At 41.6% G+C, this 13,873-nt stretch overlaps 1 protein-coding gene and 1 pseudogene across 3 annotated transcripts in view; one reads left to right on the top strand and one right to left on the bottom strand.

The window, feature by feature from the left end:
* LOC114620372 overlaps positions 1–9,318 on the bottom strand; it is a 117,546-nt pseudogene extending 108,228 nt beyond the window's left edge. The window contains exon 1 of the transcript XR_003711312.1: positions 9,211–9,318. The product of XR_003711312.1 is annotated as a protein SMG5 pseudogene (transcript). The remainder of the gene's footprint in view (positions 1–9,210) is intronic.
* Positions 9,319–12,876: 3,558 nt separating this feature from the next.
* Sybu (syntabulin) overlaps positions 12,877–13,873 on the top strand; it is a 66,633-nt gene continuing 65,636 nt past the window's right edge. The window contains exon 1 of one of the 2 annotated variants that reach the window (XM_028766474.1): positions 12,877–13,237. In XM_028766474.1, coding sequence (XP_028622307.1) covers positions 13,214–13,237 — 24 coding nt within the window. In that variant the 5' untranslated portion in view covers positions 12,877–13,213. The remainder of the gene's footprint in view (positions 13,238–13,873) is intronic. The other variant, XM_028766480.1, reaches the window with a different exon arrangement.

Raw genomic sequence — 13,873 nt, 5'->3', positions numbered from 1 at the left:
TTTTCTTTCTTTCTTTTTTCTTTTTTTTTTCGGTGTGGCCAGGAATCATATGGAGAACCTTGGACACATTAAGCAAGCACTCAGCTACAGCCTCAACATTCTGGTGAATTTAAAACACTGGTTCTGTTGACATTACTTCTGCCAGACTAATTTCTCTTACAGTAGATTGTCTAGATTGTCTCCCTTTGTCATTGTGAATTGAAAATGTTAGTCTTTGTTGAAACATGTTTGACAATCCCAAATAAATCAGAAATAATAATAATAATAATAATAATAATAATATAATAATGACAAGCAAAGGCCTTTCTCATGCATTTTCCGGTTTAGTGTTTTAACTTAAAAGTGAGATCAAATAAGCCCTTTCCTACCTAAGTTGGTTTTGATTACAATGCTTACCACAACAACATAAAGCAAGTTAACACTGAACTTGGTACCAAGAGTAGGGAGCTAGGCTAGGCTGGTGACAAGCTTGACCATGTTGATTGGGTGAAAGGTGGTAGAAGGGTTTGGAACTTTTGGGCTGAAAGAGAAAAGCTGCTTGAGGATGGTAACCAAGATACCATTGTCCCACACAGTCCACTCATCATGGGGACATTAGAACTACTCTACAAACAGCATGGAAGGTCAGTGTGATGGGCTACTATCCAGTACCTTAAAGAGGGATGAGGAATGAACCTTCTGTAGAATACCCAGTGAATGAAGAATGAACACTAAGGCAGCTTCTTCCAGTAGTATTAGACTAAATAGAGGAAAAAATTGTGATATAAAAAAAAAGGTGGGAAAGACTCATCATTTAAACTAATACTATTCAAAATTCTTTGCATCACATTTGAGAATCCGTATAAAGAAAATGCATTCTAGTGTTTCAAATTATTGTGCATAAAATTTTATCAACAAATAAACAAGCCACAGAAAGATGCAAAGAACTGGAAATGTTTATTAATGTCTTTGAAGGGCTGCTGCAATTCAATCCTGTGGCTGTCTCCCAGCTGGCAAGAAAACAGGATTGCTCAAAGGTTTCAGATTGAAAAGCCTCACACAGCTCTCTAGGCAAGAAGTTTGGCGGTGGTGCTGGAAAACCACAAAGACAAACTCCCCAATGGTTATCATATGATTTGTATTCTGCAGCCATTTCCAGTCTCAGCGATAACAGTGAAAGCCTGAAGTCAGAGTGCAGGAAGAGAATGCTTGAACAAGAAGTTACACACTGAGCACACCACAAAAGATCGGCTGGCAGCCTTTCCTTCCAATCACTAAAACAGACAATTTACTTCTGGGCAAAAACACAACCAGAAAACCTTGGTTTTAAAGGATAACCATAATCTTCCTGATGTAAAAAAAAAAAAAATGGGCATTTCTGCTTAAAGCTCCTGTGTGAACTGTTCCCCTTCATATTTCTTTAATTATGGAGAACTGCATGGTCTGCAACAACGAGTACTACGTGAGCCACTAGCAAAGGAACTGAAGGAGCGTGTTTCCTAATGCTAGTTTTAATATTTATAGAAACAGCAATGCCTTGAGGAAAAGGGATTCAAAAGATTCAGCTAAGAAGTATTTTTAAAAGGTAATTTTCATATGAGTACTTTTTACTTGAAACAGTAAAATACATTTCAGGTTAATAAATTTTCCTTTTGTCTTATTTTTCTGTGAATTCATTTTGGGCTTATCTTAAAATATAGTTTGTAGCTGGAAATGGGTCTCTATACTAATATCAAAAGGTCATGTGCTCATTCAATGTTAAAATCATTGTAATTAAATAATTAATTTTAAATTCTCACAAAAATAAAACAGAAAATGAGCTACCCACCCCACAGCACGGCTTAGAGTTTCAGTGACAGTCACTGTTCCTTCTGTTCTCCATGGCCACATAGCAATTCAAACATTGCTTGGGTCCCATGCAAGAGAGTCATGTAAAATTAAGAAATTACACTTATTTCTATTATCATGGCAAACTGATTAAGTGTCTCCCAATATTTACTGGAGTTCTTGGTAAATAACAAAGGCTCAATTCATGTTTGTGAAATAAATAAAAATCACATTTACTAAAAGTCCTGGATTCGAGGTGTAAGATTTGTCTTTAGTAACAGTATCCCTATTAGCCAATTCCTAGACAAGGGTCAGATATACTTAGTGATTATTATTGGCTTCATCTTTATTTATTAAAAGACGAAGAGCCTTCTTGTTTTAGGACAATACTTTTAAATATCCAATTCTGCATAAAAAAGTCAACAAAGAAATAAACAAATAAAAAACCCAGAATATCCTTAATTCTGTTTATTCCCCATTTCTTTCATTTCACAATATAGTTCTGTAAAGATTTCTGAATGTAGAGGTTTGCAGATAGGACTGCTGACTGAGGGTAGACAGAAGTAAAGATAGTAATTTAGATGCAAAACTTCCAGGTGCTTACGAATGGAACCACAAGCACACTGACTTTAGAAAATCCACACATCTATATTTAATAACCCAAGCAGTGAGAAACTGACTGATCTCAAAGAATATTTACAGTAGACTCGTAGTATGAAATTTCCTAATAGTTTCTGCCTTAGTATCTAGTTCTTATTTTTCCAAGTTTCCAAATAAATCTTCTCAAATCACACACACACACACACACACACACACACACACACACACACACACATATATATGTATATATATCTTCATTTGACTGGGTTTATTATAACAAAAATATAGCAATGAGAATATGTGAATATTTAAACATTAAAACGCTAGAGTTTAAAAAAGTAAACCCTTGTCTAGAAATTTTTTTTATTTTAATACTAAAATTCTAATAAGCAATAGAAGAAAAGAGGAGGAAAAACTATAACAAGGAATCAGGGGAATAGTTTTTCAAAGCATATTCTTTGAATTCTCACACAAGAGAATTGAACCCATTAAAAATGAAGCTTAGATTAATATTTTATAATCCACAAGATAAAATATATGTATTTTCTGAGGCAGAAGCTTTTCAAGTTTGCCAATTTGGAAATCATTATTTTCACTTGCGTACTTAAAAATTCTTTTGAATTACTATTCAACTCGTGTGAGACGCCCTGAAGCAAACCTAGGTTCTGATTATCATATCTTGCATGTGGCTTTATTTTTCTGTTGGAGTATACAACCATGTAAAAATTCAGACAGTATTTTTAAACCAAAAAAATTATTTTCTTCTATCCTACACTCAAGACCAGGACAAGCTCCCTGACTTGAGCAGTGTGATTGTCTAATGAGTGTATGTGTGAAGGGCAAGAGAAACTGGATAAGGACTATAGGTGGAGATGGGGTTGTAAAGAGAGGTCTGGGGAGAGCGGCCTCTGTGAAAGCACAAAGATATGGTGCCAAAGCTAGATCAGGAGGGCATATGCATACATGTTTATCTCCAAGTCACTGGAAAGCACTAAGAAGATTCGTTTGGGCCTGATGGAGGCACAGTAGACTGGAGACTGGGCGTGGTCAGATGTGCTCCTTAAAGAAACTCTTCGGGTCACTATTTAAGAATCTACTCTAGTGGACAAGTCTGAGAGGCTAGGTGAAGATTGGGGGAAGAAAGAGCAGAGAAATGTAGAAATGTAAAGATAATTAGGAGGTAAGAAAGATAGAATAATTCTTTGTAGAAGTTTAGAAGACGAAAGAGGTAACAAAATCATCTGGGCTCTGGGTTTGCGTGGTAAAACCATGTATTGCCTTAGAGAATGCAGAAGTAAGATCCACCTGCAGAGGAAGTGTCTAAATTTGATTAGAAACAGAGTGAATGTGTGGGCATTTTGGGACATATAAGCTGAGATATCCAAGTGGAATGTAGGAAATATAGTAGACATATGTATTCATAGAATTTATAGATGATCTACCTACAAATAGTCATTGAAGCAACTGAAAAGAAAAGCATTACCCAGGAAGGAAAGGTAAGATGAACAAATGAAACGACCATGTCAATGCATGAAGGATAGGCTAAGCATGTGCTGAAAGGTAGGAGAGAACCAGAAGGGGAAGGATAGATTTGAGAAAATGAATAGCGCTTACTCCAAAGGCTGATTAAAAGACAAGATTCTGGTCAAAACTAGCCACTAGAGTAACAGCACAGGAGGCTATCTGGGACTTGGGGCAAGGGCTGCCAACTCAAAAGTGGTTAGTACTTGTGGAGTGTCACAGGGCAGGGACAGTCCCAGATAATATACCCAGCTAATCATTCATCCAAAGCATGTTGATTAGGGAAGGGGAGAAAAACAGTAGTACTCAAAATCAGGAAAATAAAGACATATGTTGATATAATTTTTAAGAAAATAGCTAATAACAGCTCACACCAAACTTCATGATTCTGATATGCTGGGGATTCTCTTCAGCTCTTTATGAATATTAGGTCCAGTGATGCTCATAGAAACCTAGGTATAATTATTCTACTTTAAAGACAATGATATGATTCTAGAGAGTTAGAAGGGTTAATTGGTTAATTTCCTTTACAAGACTTGAAAGGGTAGAATTCAATTTTCAGGTATAAGAATTTCCCTTGTAAAGGGGGAACAAACTAAGAAGATGGAGAAACAAAGGAATAGGAAAGAGACTGGTAAATTTATAGGATTAGAAGTAAGAGATGGAGAGTTCTATACATTCTATTTTGTCTGTCCATCAAGGGCTAAGAGAATCTGCTCGGCATGAAGCAACAATAGTAGGGTGGTAGGTTTGAAGTATGGGGAAGGTTTCAATAGAGACTTAGGTGAAAAGGAAATAACTCTCTAACACTATCTTCAGATCACAAAATGATTGCCACATAAACCTCCAGCAGCTGGAGATCAAGAACAAACAGTACTATTCATTCATGAGACAATGGGGGTCAATCTGTGCAGATTCAGGTCAGGCACAGGTGGGCATTTTAAGTCTATCTGAGATAACTCTGAAAGCTAGGATGTTGACTACATATTAGAGACACAGAAAACCTTGGAAACCATCCAAACAGATGAGGGGATGGGAAGCAGGGAAGATCCACTGAGTTTGCACCTATTTTCATCTTCTTCAAAAATAGAGTATGATTCTATCTAATCAATCAAGCAGGTAGGAAATGAATTGCATTCAGACTATTAGAAGGAAAAGATGGCGCTTACTGTGGGTGTTAATGGCTTAGTTTCTGTACTCCCCACTTAATCTTTTTATGAAACTAAAACAGCTTCAAGAAACAACAGCTTAAAAATATCAAGCCTATTAATTTTATAGAAATAGTAGATACATGAGAATAAGTGAAACAGGGGCTATCTGAAGACTGTTTGCCATTATTGCTGTAGAAAGAATTAGCTCACTGATCAGCTAAAGCTGAATCCTATAGATTATCTTCTGCAGAGTTATCATTAACTGGAAAAGCAGAAAAGACAGGGAGGAAAACAAAGAGCCCTTAATTGAATTCCCAACCTGTATACATTTCTGTGTGTGACAGAGAATTCAATCTTTGGAAAAAAAAACTTATGAAGTAGACCACATATGCATTTTACAAATAAAACTACAGACTTAAAATTAAGAATGCTAACTTGTCCGATATAGCTCAGCAGAGAGCAGAAGACAGCAACGCCTAATGATTAAGAATACTACTTCGTTCAGTATAGTACCCTTCAGGGTATCTCATTCACTGACACACAGTTATGTAGCCTTACATTTTGAAAGTTGTCTGAAATAATCCCAAGAAGGCTTGAATATGCTACGAAGATTTCTTCCCAAACAAAGATGTCAAAGGAAAAAATCATTAATGGATCAATGGGTGGAAATATAACCATGATCCTCTTAAAATTTTTTAAATGATATTAATTAGCAAAAGCTAATTGAGATGCTACATATTGTACTTGGTGCCATTTGTACCCAATCGGGACTCTGAGACAAATCCCTTTCCCCCAAAACATTACAGGAAGTGAGCAGTGAGTACTTCAAGGGGAACCCAACGCTTCTGTCTGCATCAATCCACTTATGTAGCGGGTGTTTTACACAGTAGGCAGAAACAGGAAGATGAAATAGGTAAAAAGATAAGGAATGGAAAGAGAGGTAGACAGACAGAAGAGGAGAGGAAAGAGAGGGAGAAAAGATGGGAGAAGAGAGGTGGAGAGAAAAAGAAAGGAGAAAGAGGGGAGCAGGAGGAGGGTGGGAGGGGAAGGAGGAAGAAGAAACTAAGGAAATAAAGGGAACTTTCAAGAAGCCAGAAACATAATGGAACCTGTTTGTTCTTCAAACTCATTTCAAAACGTATCCTTAGCTGCCTCCAATCCCAATATAACTTAAAATTCTGACAAGCCCCTTTGACATCTCTCTAACACAATGCAGACTTCCAGAATGGCATGCCATAGCTATGCCCATGCTTCCGTTAGACCCTAAAGAACAGGATAGACACTAGCTCCGAGAAGGACCATCGGGGCCACAGACACATGAGAGAATGGACCGTTGATAGGTTCCTAGCCTTCCCCATCCAATCCATTTCACCAGTTTTAATCTGTCTTTGGTAGGAATGGCTTATCAACCACTTTTCCAATGTGAAATTCAGTTTTCTTCTTTTTGTGTAATAATCTATATGAGCAAAACAGTTTCCCCTTTGATAAAAAGCCCTATCCCATCTATAAGATGAGGCAAATGTGAAACAAGCAGGCAGGAGGCAGCAATGGTAGTTCGAACAGTTTGATCTGAGCAAGAAAAAGATATCTAGGAAACTCTAACCAGGCATAAATAAATACTAGACTTGTCTAATCCTTCTAACAGTATTACGAGCTAATTACTATTATTAAGTCGATTTTATAGGTGTGAAAATGAAGCAGAGAGAACTTAATTTACTCAAAAACACTAACTGGTCTTCCTTTTCAACCAACCTGCATTTGCAGCTGAGTCCTATGGGGTCCTTAAACAACTCCAGTGGGCTGGCACAGTCAGAACAAGGCAAACAACTGACTTCAGTTCAGGGCTGTGAGATCCAGGCCCTTGTATCTTTCATTTCCTTTTCACCACACACCCCTGTGCAGAATAGGAAATTCATTTCCCTCTCCAGCTGTCTTTTGAAGGAGCATCACCAGGAGGCCAGTCAGTAGCTGAGCTTAATAGAAGAGCAGACACAGGTGTTTTCCTCTCAGGCCCTAATTCAAGGTCATTTCCCCAATCTTAGTTTAACTAACTCTCCACCAGGCAGCTCATCCTAAAATTTTATCTACTACAGCTGTCACCAGGGGTGTGGGGGGTGGTGGGGGGTCGTGGTGTGGGAGGCCATGACGGAGCTTTCAGGCTTCCTAGCAGTAGCCCCAGTACTTTGTCTGCAGTGGTAAAGAGGCTTGGGGGTCCTATCTTAGATCATTGCCCAATCAGAGGACAAGAGGAGGTGAGTAACTTCTTGAGAAAACAAATGGCATTCCAGTCCAGGATAGTCATCAAAACAGCCAGGTATAATGGCATCCACAGATCCCCAAATGTGATAGGTTATTTAGAATTTTATTATCATTTTTATGCTGTTTTGATGTACAGTAAATAAGCCTGAAATACAAGAGAAAAACAAAGCTAACTGAAACACCATGGGAATCATAGATATTAGGCCAATGAAATAATGAACAGTTTTAGTCTTTCATTTGCCAAATTTGTTGATGATGTAATCTCAATATCTGTGAAACTAATACGGAAAGTTATCTCTTTCAAAGGCAATTTCTCTTTGATGAAATGGCTTTCTAGAAGTGACTAATGAAGACACATGGAGAGATAAGACAACATAGTTCAGACCCTCAAATCCTAGGATTATTTTCTTACTGATTTTTCTCCAGTAGCTTGGGGGAGGAGATAGGTCACAGCAAAGCTGTGTGTTTACTCACTAGGTCACAAGATGACAGCAATGAAGAAAACTGGTTGATAACAATGGCACAGCAGGCTTCGAGAATAAAAGCAGCGATCAGGATTGCCCTCAGCCCTACCTCTGTAAAGGTGTATTTGGCTCTCTGTTCTCTCTGGAAAGCACCGCCAAGCTCCTACCTCCTTCCATGTTCCCCTAGGCCTGCAAACAGCTCCCTAACTCCCCGGGCTCCTGCAACAGCTGTCATAGCAATTCGCCACTAGGGGTGCTCATTTTTGTTTTGCAAGAACCGGCTGTCTGGTCTTTTGAGTAAAAATTTCAGAATCAGCCCTTCCCCCATCTTCTAGCAGGAGAAAAAAAAGGGGGGGCAGAATTATTTTTAAAAGAGTGTTTACTAGAAAGTGAATGGTGGGGAAAGTACAAAGTCATATACATAAATTATATTATGGAAAACAAATCCTTAACGTAAATCAGATCTAGCTATACATCTGCTTCCTGGGAAGATATTATAAATACCTATTCTAAGCCTGGATTAATGTGGGTCCTGGATCAATCCTCAGGGCCCCTAAACGAAGTACCTGACAGATGTGAGAAGTGTCTTGGCCTTCACTCCTCATCTCCTTTCTAGGAAGTTTTGCTGCTGGGTCAGAGGACTCTCCACTGCCCTTCTTATTCCTCCAGACTGAGGTGCTTCCCCCTCAGGCCCAGAATTCAACATGTGGATTAAGGCCTTCCGGTGCCTACCTCACAGACGACTTCCTGTGCCCTTTCAGTGCATATTTGAGGCCCACGGATTGTCTAGTCATCGGAGGCAGATCATTAGGGAAATGGCCAGACTCGGCCTTCTCCCACCTGGATGCCCAGCTTTCCACTCATCTGTCCCAGGCATCTAATTTTCAGTCATTTTAATCCATTTTCCCAATCAGTGGACAGCTGTTTGTCCCACTCTGTGTTGCCACATTGTTTAAAATAGTTACCGTTCCAATATTTTGGCTAGTTTCTTACTCTATTCTTACAAATGGACAAAAGGCCACAGACATCAGATACCATATGAGAAACTACCTTACATCGGATTCCCCATTAGAAAGGCAGAAAATGTGTCCTTCACGCCTCAAAGTCCCCGGGGCCCAAACCTCTGCCCCTTCACCTGAACTTCAGTTCATTTCTCTCCCTCACTTAGCAGCATCTCTAACTGTAAACTCATTTGCAGAGCCCAGATAATTGGCACATTCCAAATCCAATGAATGTTCATGCCACACTGCCTCAGGTTACCCACTCCCCTCTGCCCCAAGTACTCTCTGGGCCCCCTCCTCAGGAAGTGATCTTGCATAATTCTAGCCATCACAGTTTATAGCGTCTAAATACCTTAACCATAGCTTAACAACAACACACATACAATAAGAGGAGGGTGGATCACTCACACAAGCTCTTACAGGAAAACAGGCAGCTCTCTCCCTGGTAAGAAAAATATGGGTCTCCACCCCACCACAAAAAAAAATCCCAGGATGCCCCAGAATGCAGTTTCTTTTCTTCATGACGTGTTGTAAAGCACGTCAGCTGCTCCTTGTTGCTGTGCAGATCACCCAACATCGGGTCACTGAGAGACGGCAGCGCTCGCTTGCACAGCTGATAGGATTAAGAGCCGGTGCTTTGTCAGCCCTGATTGAGTCCAAGACAGCCCTGGCATTCACAGGTGAGACATGAGGGAAAGGGCATGTGATTGTTTGCTGCAAATGATTCTCTTTGGCAGTGGATCTGTATTGTCTTTTCTGTGAAGTTTTCAGTCTGGGGGAGGTGGAGTCTCTGTCAAGAAAAACCTGTGCTTTATCATTCATCTGACTTCAGCAGTTGACCACTTACATGTCACATTTTTTTTTTTTACGGGACGTGTATAAGATTATATTATGTGAAAGGGCTCTGACAATGTAAAGTTCTCTGCATATTAAAAGTATAGATCATTTCATTACAAATTTCACATAAAGAATTCCTAGATTTGGAGAGTAAGTACATAGACTTTGCTTCTCTTCCAATTCATAACACTGTATCTCCTATATTTCTAGCCAGGTATATTATTTAAAACCTCTAGGGGTTCAAGCCTTCCAAAGCAATTTATATTCTCTAAAAAAATCCAGGAAACACTCTTGGTTTTTTTTTTCCCCTCAAGAAAATGCTACAAAATCACAAACCAAGACAATAAAGTATTTAAGTATAAAATGAAAGTGCTGCATATTAACAGGCAGATGAACGATGAATATCTTAAACTATATTAGACTATGCCTTTTGGATGCCATAATCCAAATGTTACATTTTTCCTAATGACATGAGAAACACTTGAATGAATTAAAGGCAACATAGATAACGGTTATTTGTAAAAACTCGATGTTTGGAACAGCAGAAAAACAGGCTTGGGTTCCAAAAGTACAGAGCTAAGAGGCATCTGAACAGTAAACCATCAGCCTTTCCCTCGGTAAGGTTGCCATGGTGACAGCGAGGCTACTGCACAGCCTCTCAGTGCCTGCCCTTCTGCAGTAAAAAGCTTTCACTGAACACATGTTGGATTTTTTTTTTTTAGGCACACATCCCATCATTAAATACAAGGACAGCTTTATCTGAGTCATTTGCTAAACACGAGTTGTATCTATGTTACCCATTCTGTACCAGTGAGCCCTATATGGGATCGTGGAATTCATTCATTTGGCAGTTATGCATTGATGCTACTGTATGGAAGGAATTGTGCCAGGCAGTAGCTACAATCCATGATGAAGACAAGTGAGGGGGAGTTCTGAAGAAGGATCAGTACAGCTCTCCGAGGGCAAGCACATGTGTTCTGCAGGGATCTGGGAGGCTTCCTGGAAGAAGCTGTCTAAGATTAAGCTTACTCTTTCAGAGTGGAGGAGGATGGGTAGGTAGAGTGTGAGAAATGTAAACAGGGTATCAGCACTGTGCAAAAGTCTAGAGGGACAAGAACATGAGGTCTCCAGAGAACTAAAGACTACAGTTTGAACAATAGCCATGTGTGTATGGAGAGAGAGCAGCAGGCTGGGGGGATGTGGGATGGGCAGGGAACACCTGTAGAAAAGCAGGAGCGAATGCAGCAGTCAGATCTTGAAAAGGCTAGGTGCCATCTTGGCAGGTTTCAATACTAACTGCAGGGAAATGGAGTTGTCAAGGAGTTTGGTGGAGAAGCATGGTTTGACTTAGCTTTGCTTACCAGGGGGCTGAAGATCAGCTCAGTGGTCAAACACTTTCTTGGCAGAATACTTACTTAACAAGCACATGACCTTCTCTTTCAATCTCCTGCACTATGACCTTCTCTTTCAATCTCCTGCACTACCACAAACAAACAAACAATCAAACAAAACAACATCAAAACAATCATTAAAAAAAATCAAACCAAGCAAAATCAAGTGAGGCTGTGAGCAATTTGTTTTCTATGAAAGCTTTCTTCGAAAACAAAACAAACCCAAAAATCCTTAATTGGTCAGAAAAAGAAGAGAATAAGCCTGGAAACAGAACAGCTTCATTGGCTTGCTTTGGCTAGAACTCAGAGCAAGCAGACTCCAAAAGAAGATACCAAATGAGAGTGAAAATGGATGCTGGACAAAAGGGGTCAGATTCAAGTCCTATTGCCAGGGTAGAACCGACTAAGGCTTGAGTCACTATGAATGGTGCTGTTGGAAAGCAAAAGACTGGTTTGGGGGACAAGACAGAAACTGTCTCTGATCTCAGCAGCCTGTGGATAGGTTCTGCCATTAAGATCACTGATTCAGTTCTCAGGGAATGCAGGAACGTTCATTCCTATCTTGTAATTTACAGACCTGGGCACACAGTTTTAGAAATAATAAATTGTATCAATTCTCTTAGGCCTACCTTGGTGAGGTCCATGGTTAAGAGTTATGGGTTTAGAAAGGATGAACTAGTCACCTCTTCTGCTCCAGAGAATCTCAAGATTATGTCTCTGTTAAGTAGATGGAAGGGGATAAGGATTTGTGGAATATAATCTCTTGGGGTTTTAGGAAGTTAACAAATGGATTCCACTAACCTTTCAACTTTAGGATCTCTGCGAACTCAGTACATTCCTTGTTTTCCTGAGTTGGTATTTGAAGGAATGCAAGCAGAATGGTGGAATTTGAGCTACATTACCTATAAACACAGTCATCGCACGTAAGACCCTGGGTGCCAGCATGAGACTGACACTGCTCACATTGCTACCTAGAATATTCTCTACCTGAGTAAAGCCTGTGTACGTCATAAATGTTGAAGGCCTATCACCAAATTGGATTTGAGGATAGCACAGCAAGACTGTCAACCATTCTGTTCTCAGAGACATTTTGAGCTTTTTAAACATGAGTTTTTTAAAGCACCACAAACACTTTTGAATGCCTGTCCTGTAAAAGATACCTGCAGATATTGGACCAGCTGGACCTGACCTAGCTGCCCGTTGGAAAGTTGTTTTGTCAATAGGATACAGCTGTTTTGTTGTCCTCATTTATCCTTCCCAGCTGCCCCTCCGGTGGGTATTATTATCCCTGGTGTTAACAAGGGCCAACTTGCAGAAAAGTCTCAGCTTGAATGAACCGGTGTGCTGTTTCCTTTACAGTATATTCCAGGGCCTTCTTCACTTGTAGTCAGGCAGCAGTTGGAGAACTGGGAATGAGTCTGCATGCTGGGCTCCTGCCTCCTGGTGTCAGCTGTGTTTTCCTGCCACCTTAGGCCCTTCTGACACAAAACCCTCCAAAGAGAACCGCAGCCTTGAACCTGCAACCGAGATGCTGTATCAATCCCGTAGCATAGGCTTGGCTGGGTTTCGGGAGGACCAGGAGACCCCACCACCACTATCCTCGGGCGAGGTCATTGTAGAGAATCATATGTTTACTTAAAACCTAGAGGTCACAGGGGGACAGTGAGTGGGAAGGGTGACTTCCCCTCTTTCTCCATCTTGGCTGTCTGATGTCAAGTTGCAGCTTTTCTCAGCCTCTTCATTCGATTTTCACTCCCTGCCAATCCTGGACCAGAGGAGACCTCTGGCCTGGCGATACTGCGAATAAGCCTCCGCCTGCCCGCAGTGGGTCGGGCTAGGCTTGGAAGGGAGGGGCGCTGAGAGCGGGACGTGGCGGGTGACCTGGTAGGTGCTGCGCTCCGAGGTGCCAGGCAGCTGTTCCGGGCCGCAGGTGAAGGCGGCGACCGCGAGACGCCTCCGGAGCGGCCAAGGGCGGTGGCACCACGTGCTCAGCGGGGCGGGGCGGCGGGCGTGCCCTCGGAGCCGAGCGCGACCGCTGGCGCGGACGCGGCGAGCCCGGTGCTGCTGCTGCCGCACGCAGCCTCGGACTCAGTGCTGTTTCCTCCTTCGCTCGGTGCTCACAGGTGCCTCCTCCTGGACGGCGGCGGCGGCGGCGGCGCAGGGAGACGGCAGGCAGCGGCGAGATGGGGCCCCTCCGAGAGAGCAAGGTAAGGGGGACCCGGGTGTGCAAGCTCCGTGACAGCGTCCGAGGGTGCTTCAGTAAAAGACAGGGTAGGCACAGCTTGCCTAGGGGAGGGTCAGTTGAGAGATGGACCCTGGCGTTCAGAGTCTAAGGAATGAGTGTAGCTGGGTAGAGCTGAGAAGTAGAGGGTCATCCGATAGTGACGGGATATGGCAGAAGGGGAGGTGGCACTACAGGAAGAGATTTGGGGGATTAATATGAGGATTTAAAAGATTGACTATAGAGGGTTAATCCTAGCCCCTGAAGCTGTGGCTTGAGATGAAGCTTTTAGCTGGTGTCATGTGTTTGCCTGAGTGTAATAGGCAAAAGGAATTTGATGTATTTGTGACTGAGAAATAAAGACTGAAGCCTGACAGTGACCCAGCTCAGGAGTGTGCCAAGCAGAGTGACTAGCGTGGGATACCTGCTGGGTGACTGATGGGCTAGACAGACCCAGAGGCTGGGTGTGGCTTCCAGCCTCAGGATGGCACTGATGCCTGAGCCAAATTCCAGTCTGCAAGGGGTTTTCCCTGTGGAGGCCTCTCGGAGGTGTTCATTTTGGCCTTGACCCTTCCTGGTAAGCTTAGGAAGTAAGTAGAAGGTCATGTTGGGAAATGACATT

The sequence above is a fragment of the Grammomys surdaster genome, unplaced genomic scaffold, assembly GCF_004785775.1.
Source record: "Grammomys surdaster isolate TR1022 unplaced genomic scaffold, NIH_TR_1.0 63, whole genome shotgun sequence".
Taxonomy (NCBI): domain Eukaryota; kingdom Metazoa; phylum Chordata; class Mammalia; order Rodentia; family Muridae; genus Grammomys; species Grammomys surdaster.
Note: the sequence above shows the minus strand (reverse complement) of the source record. Positions and strands in the feature narration are given on the sequence as shown.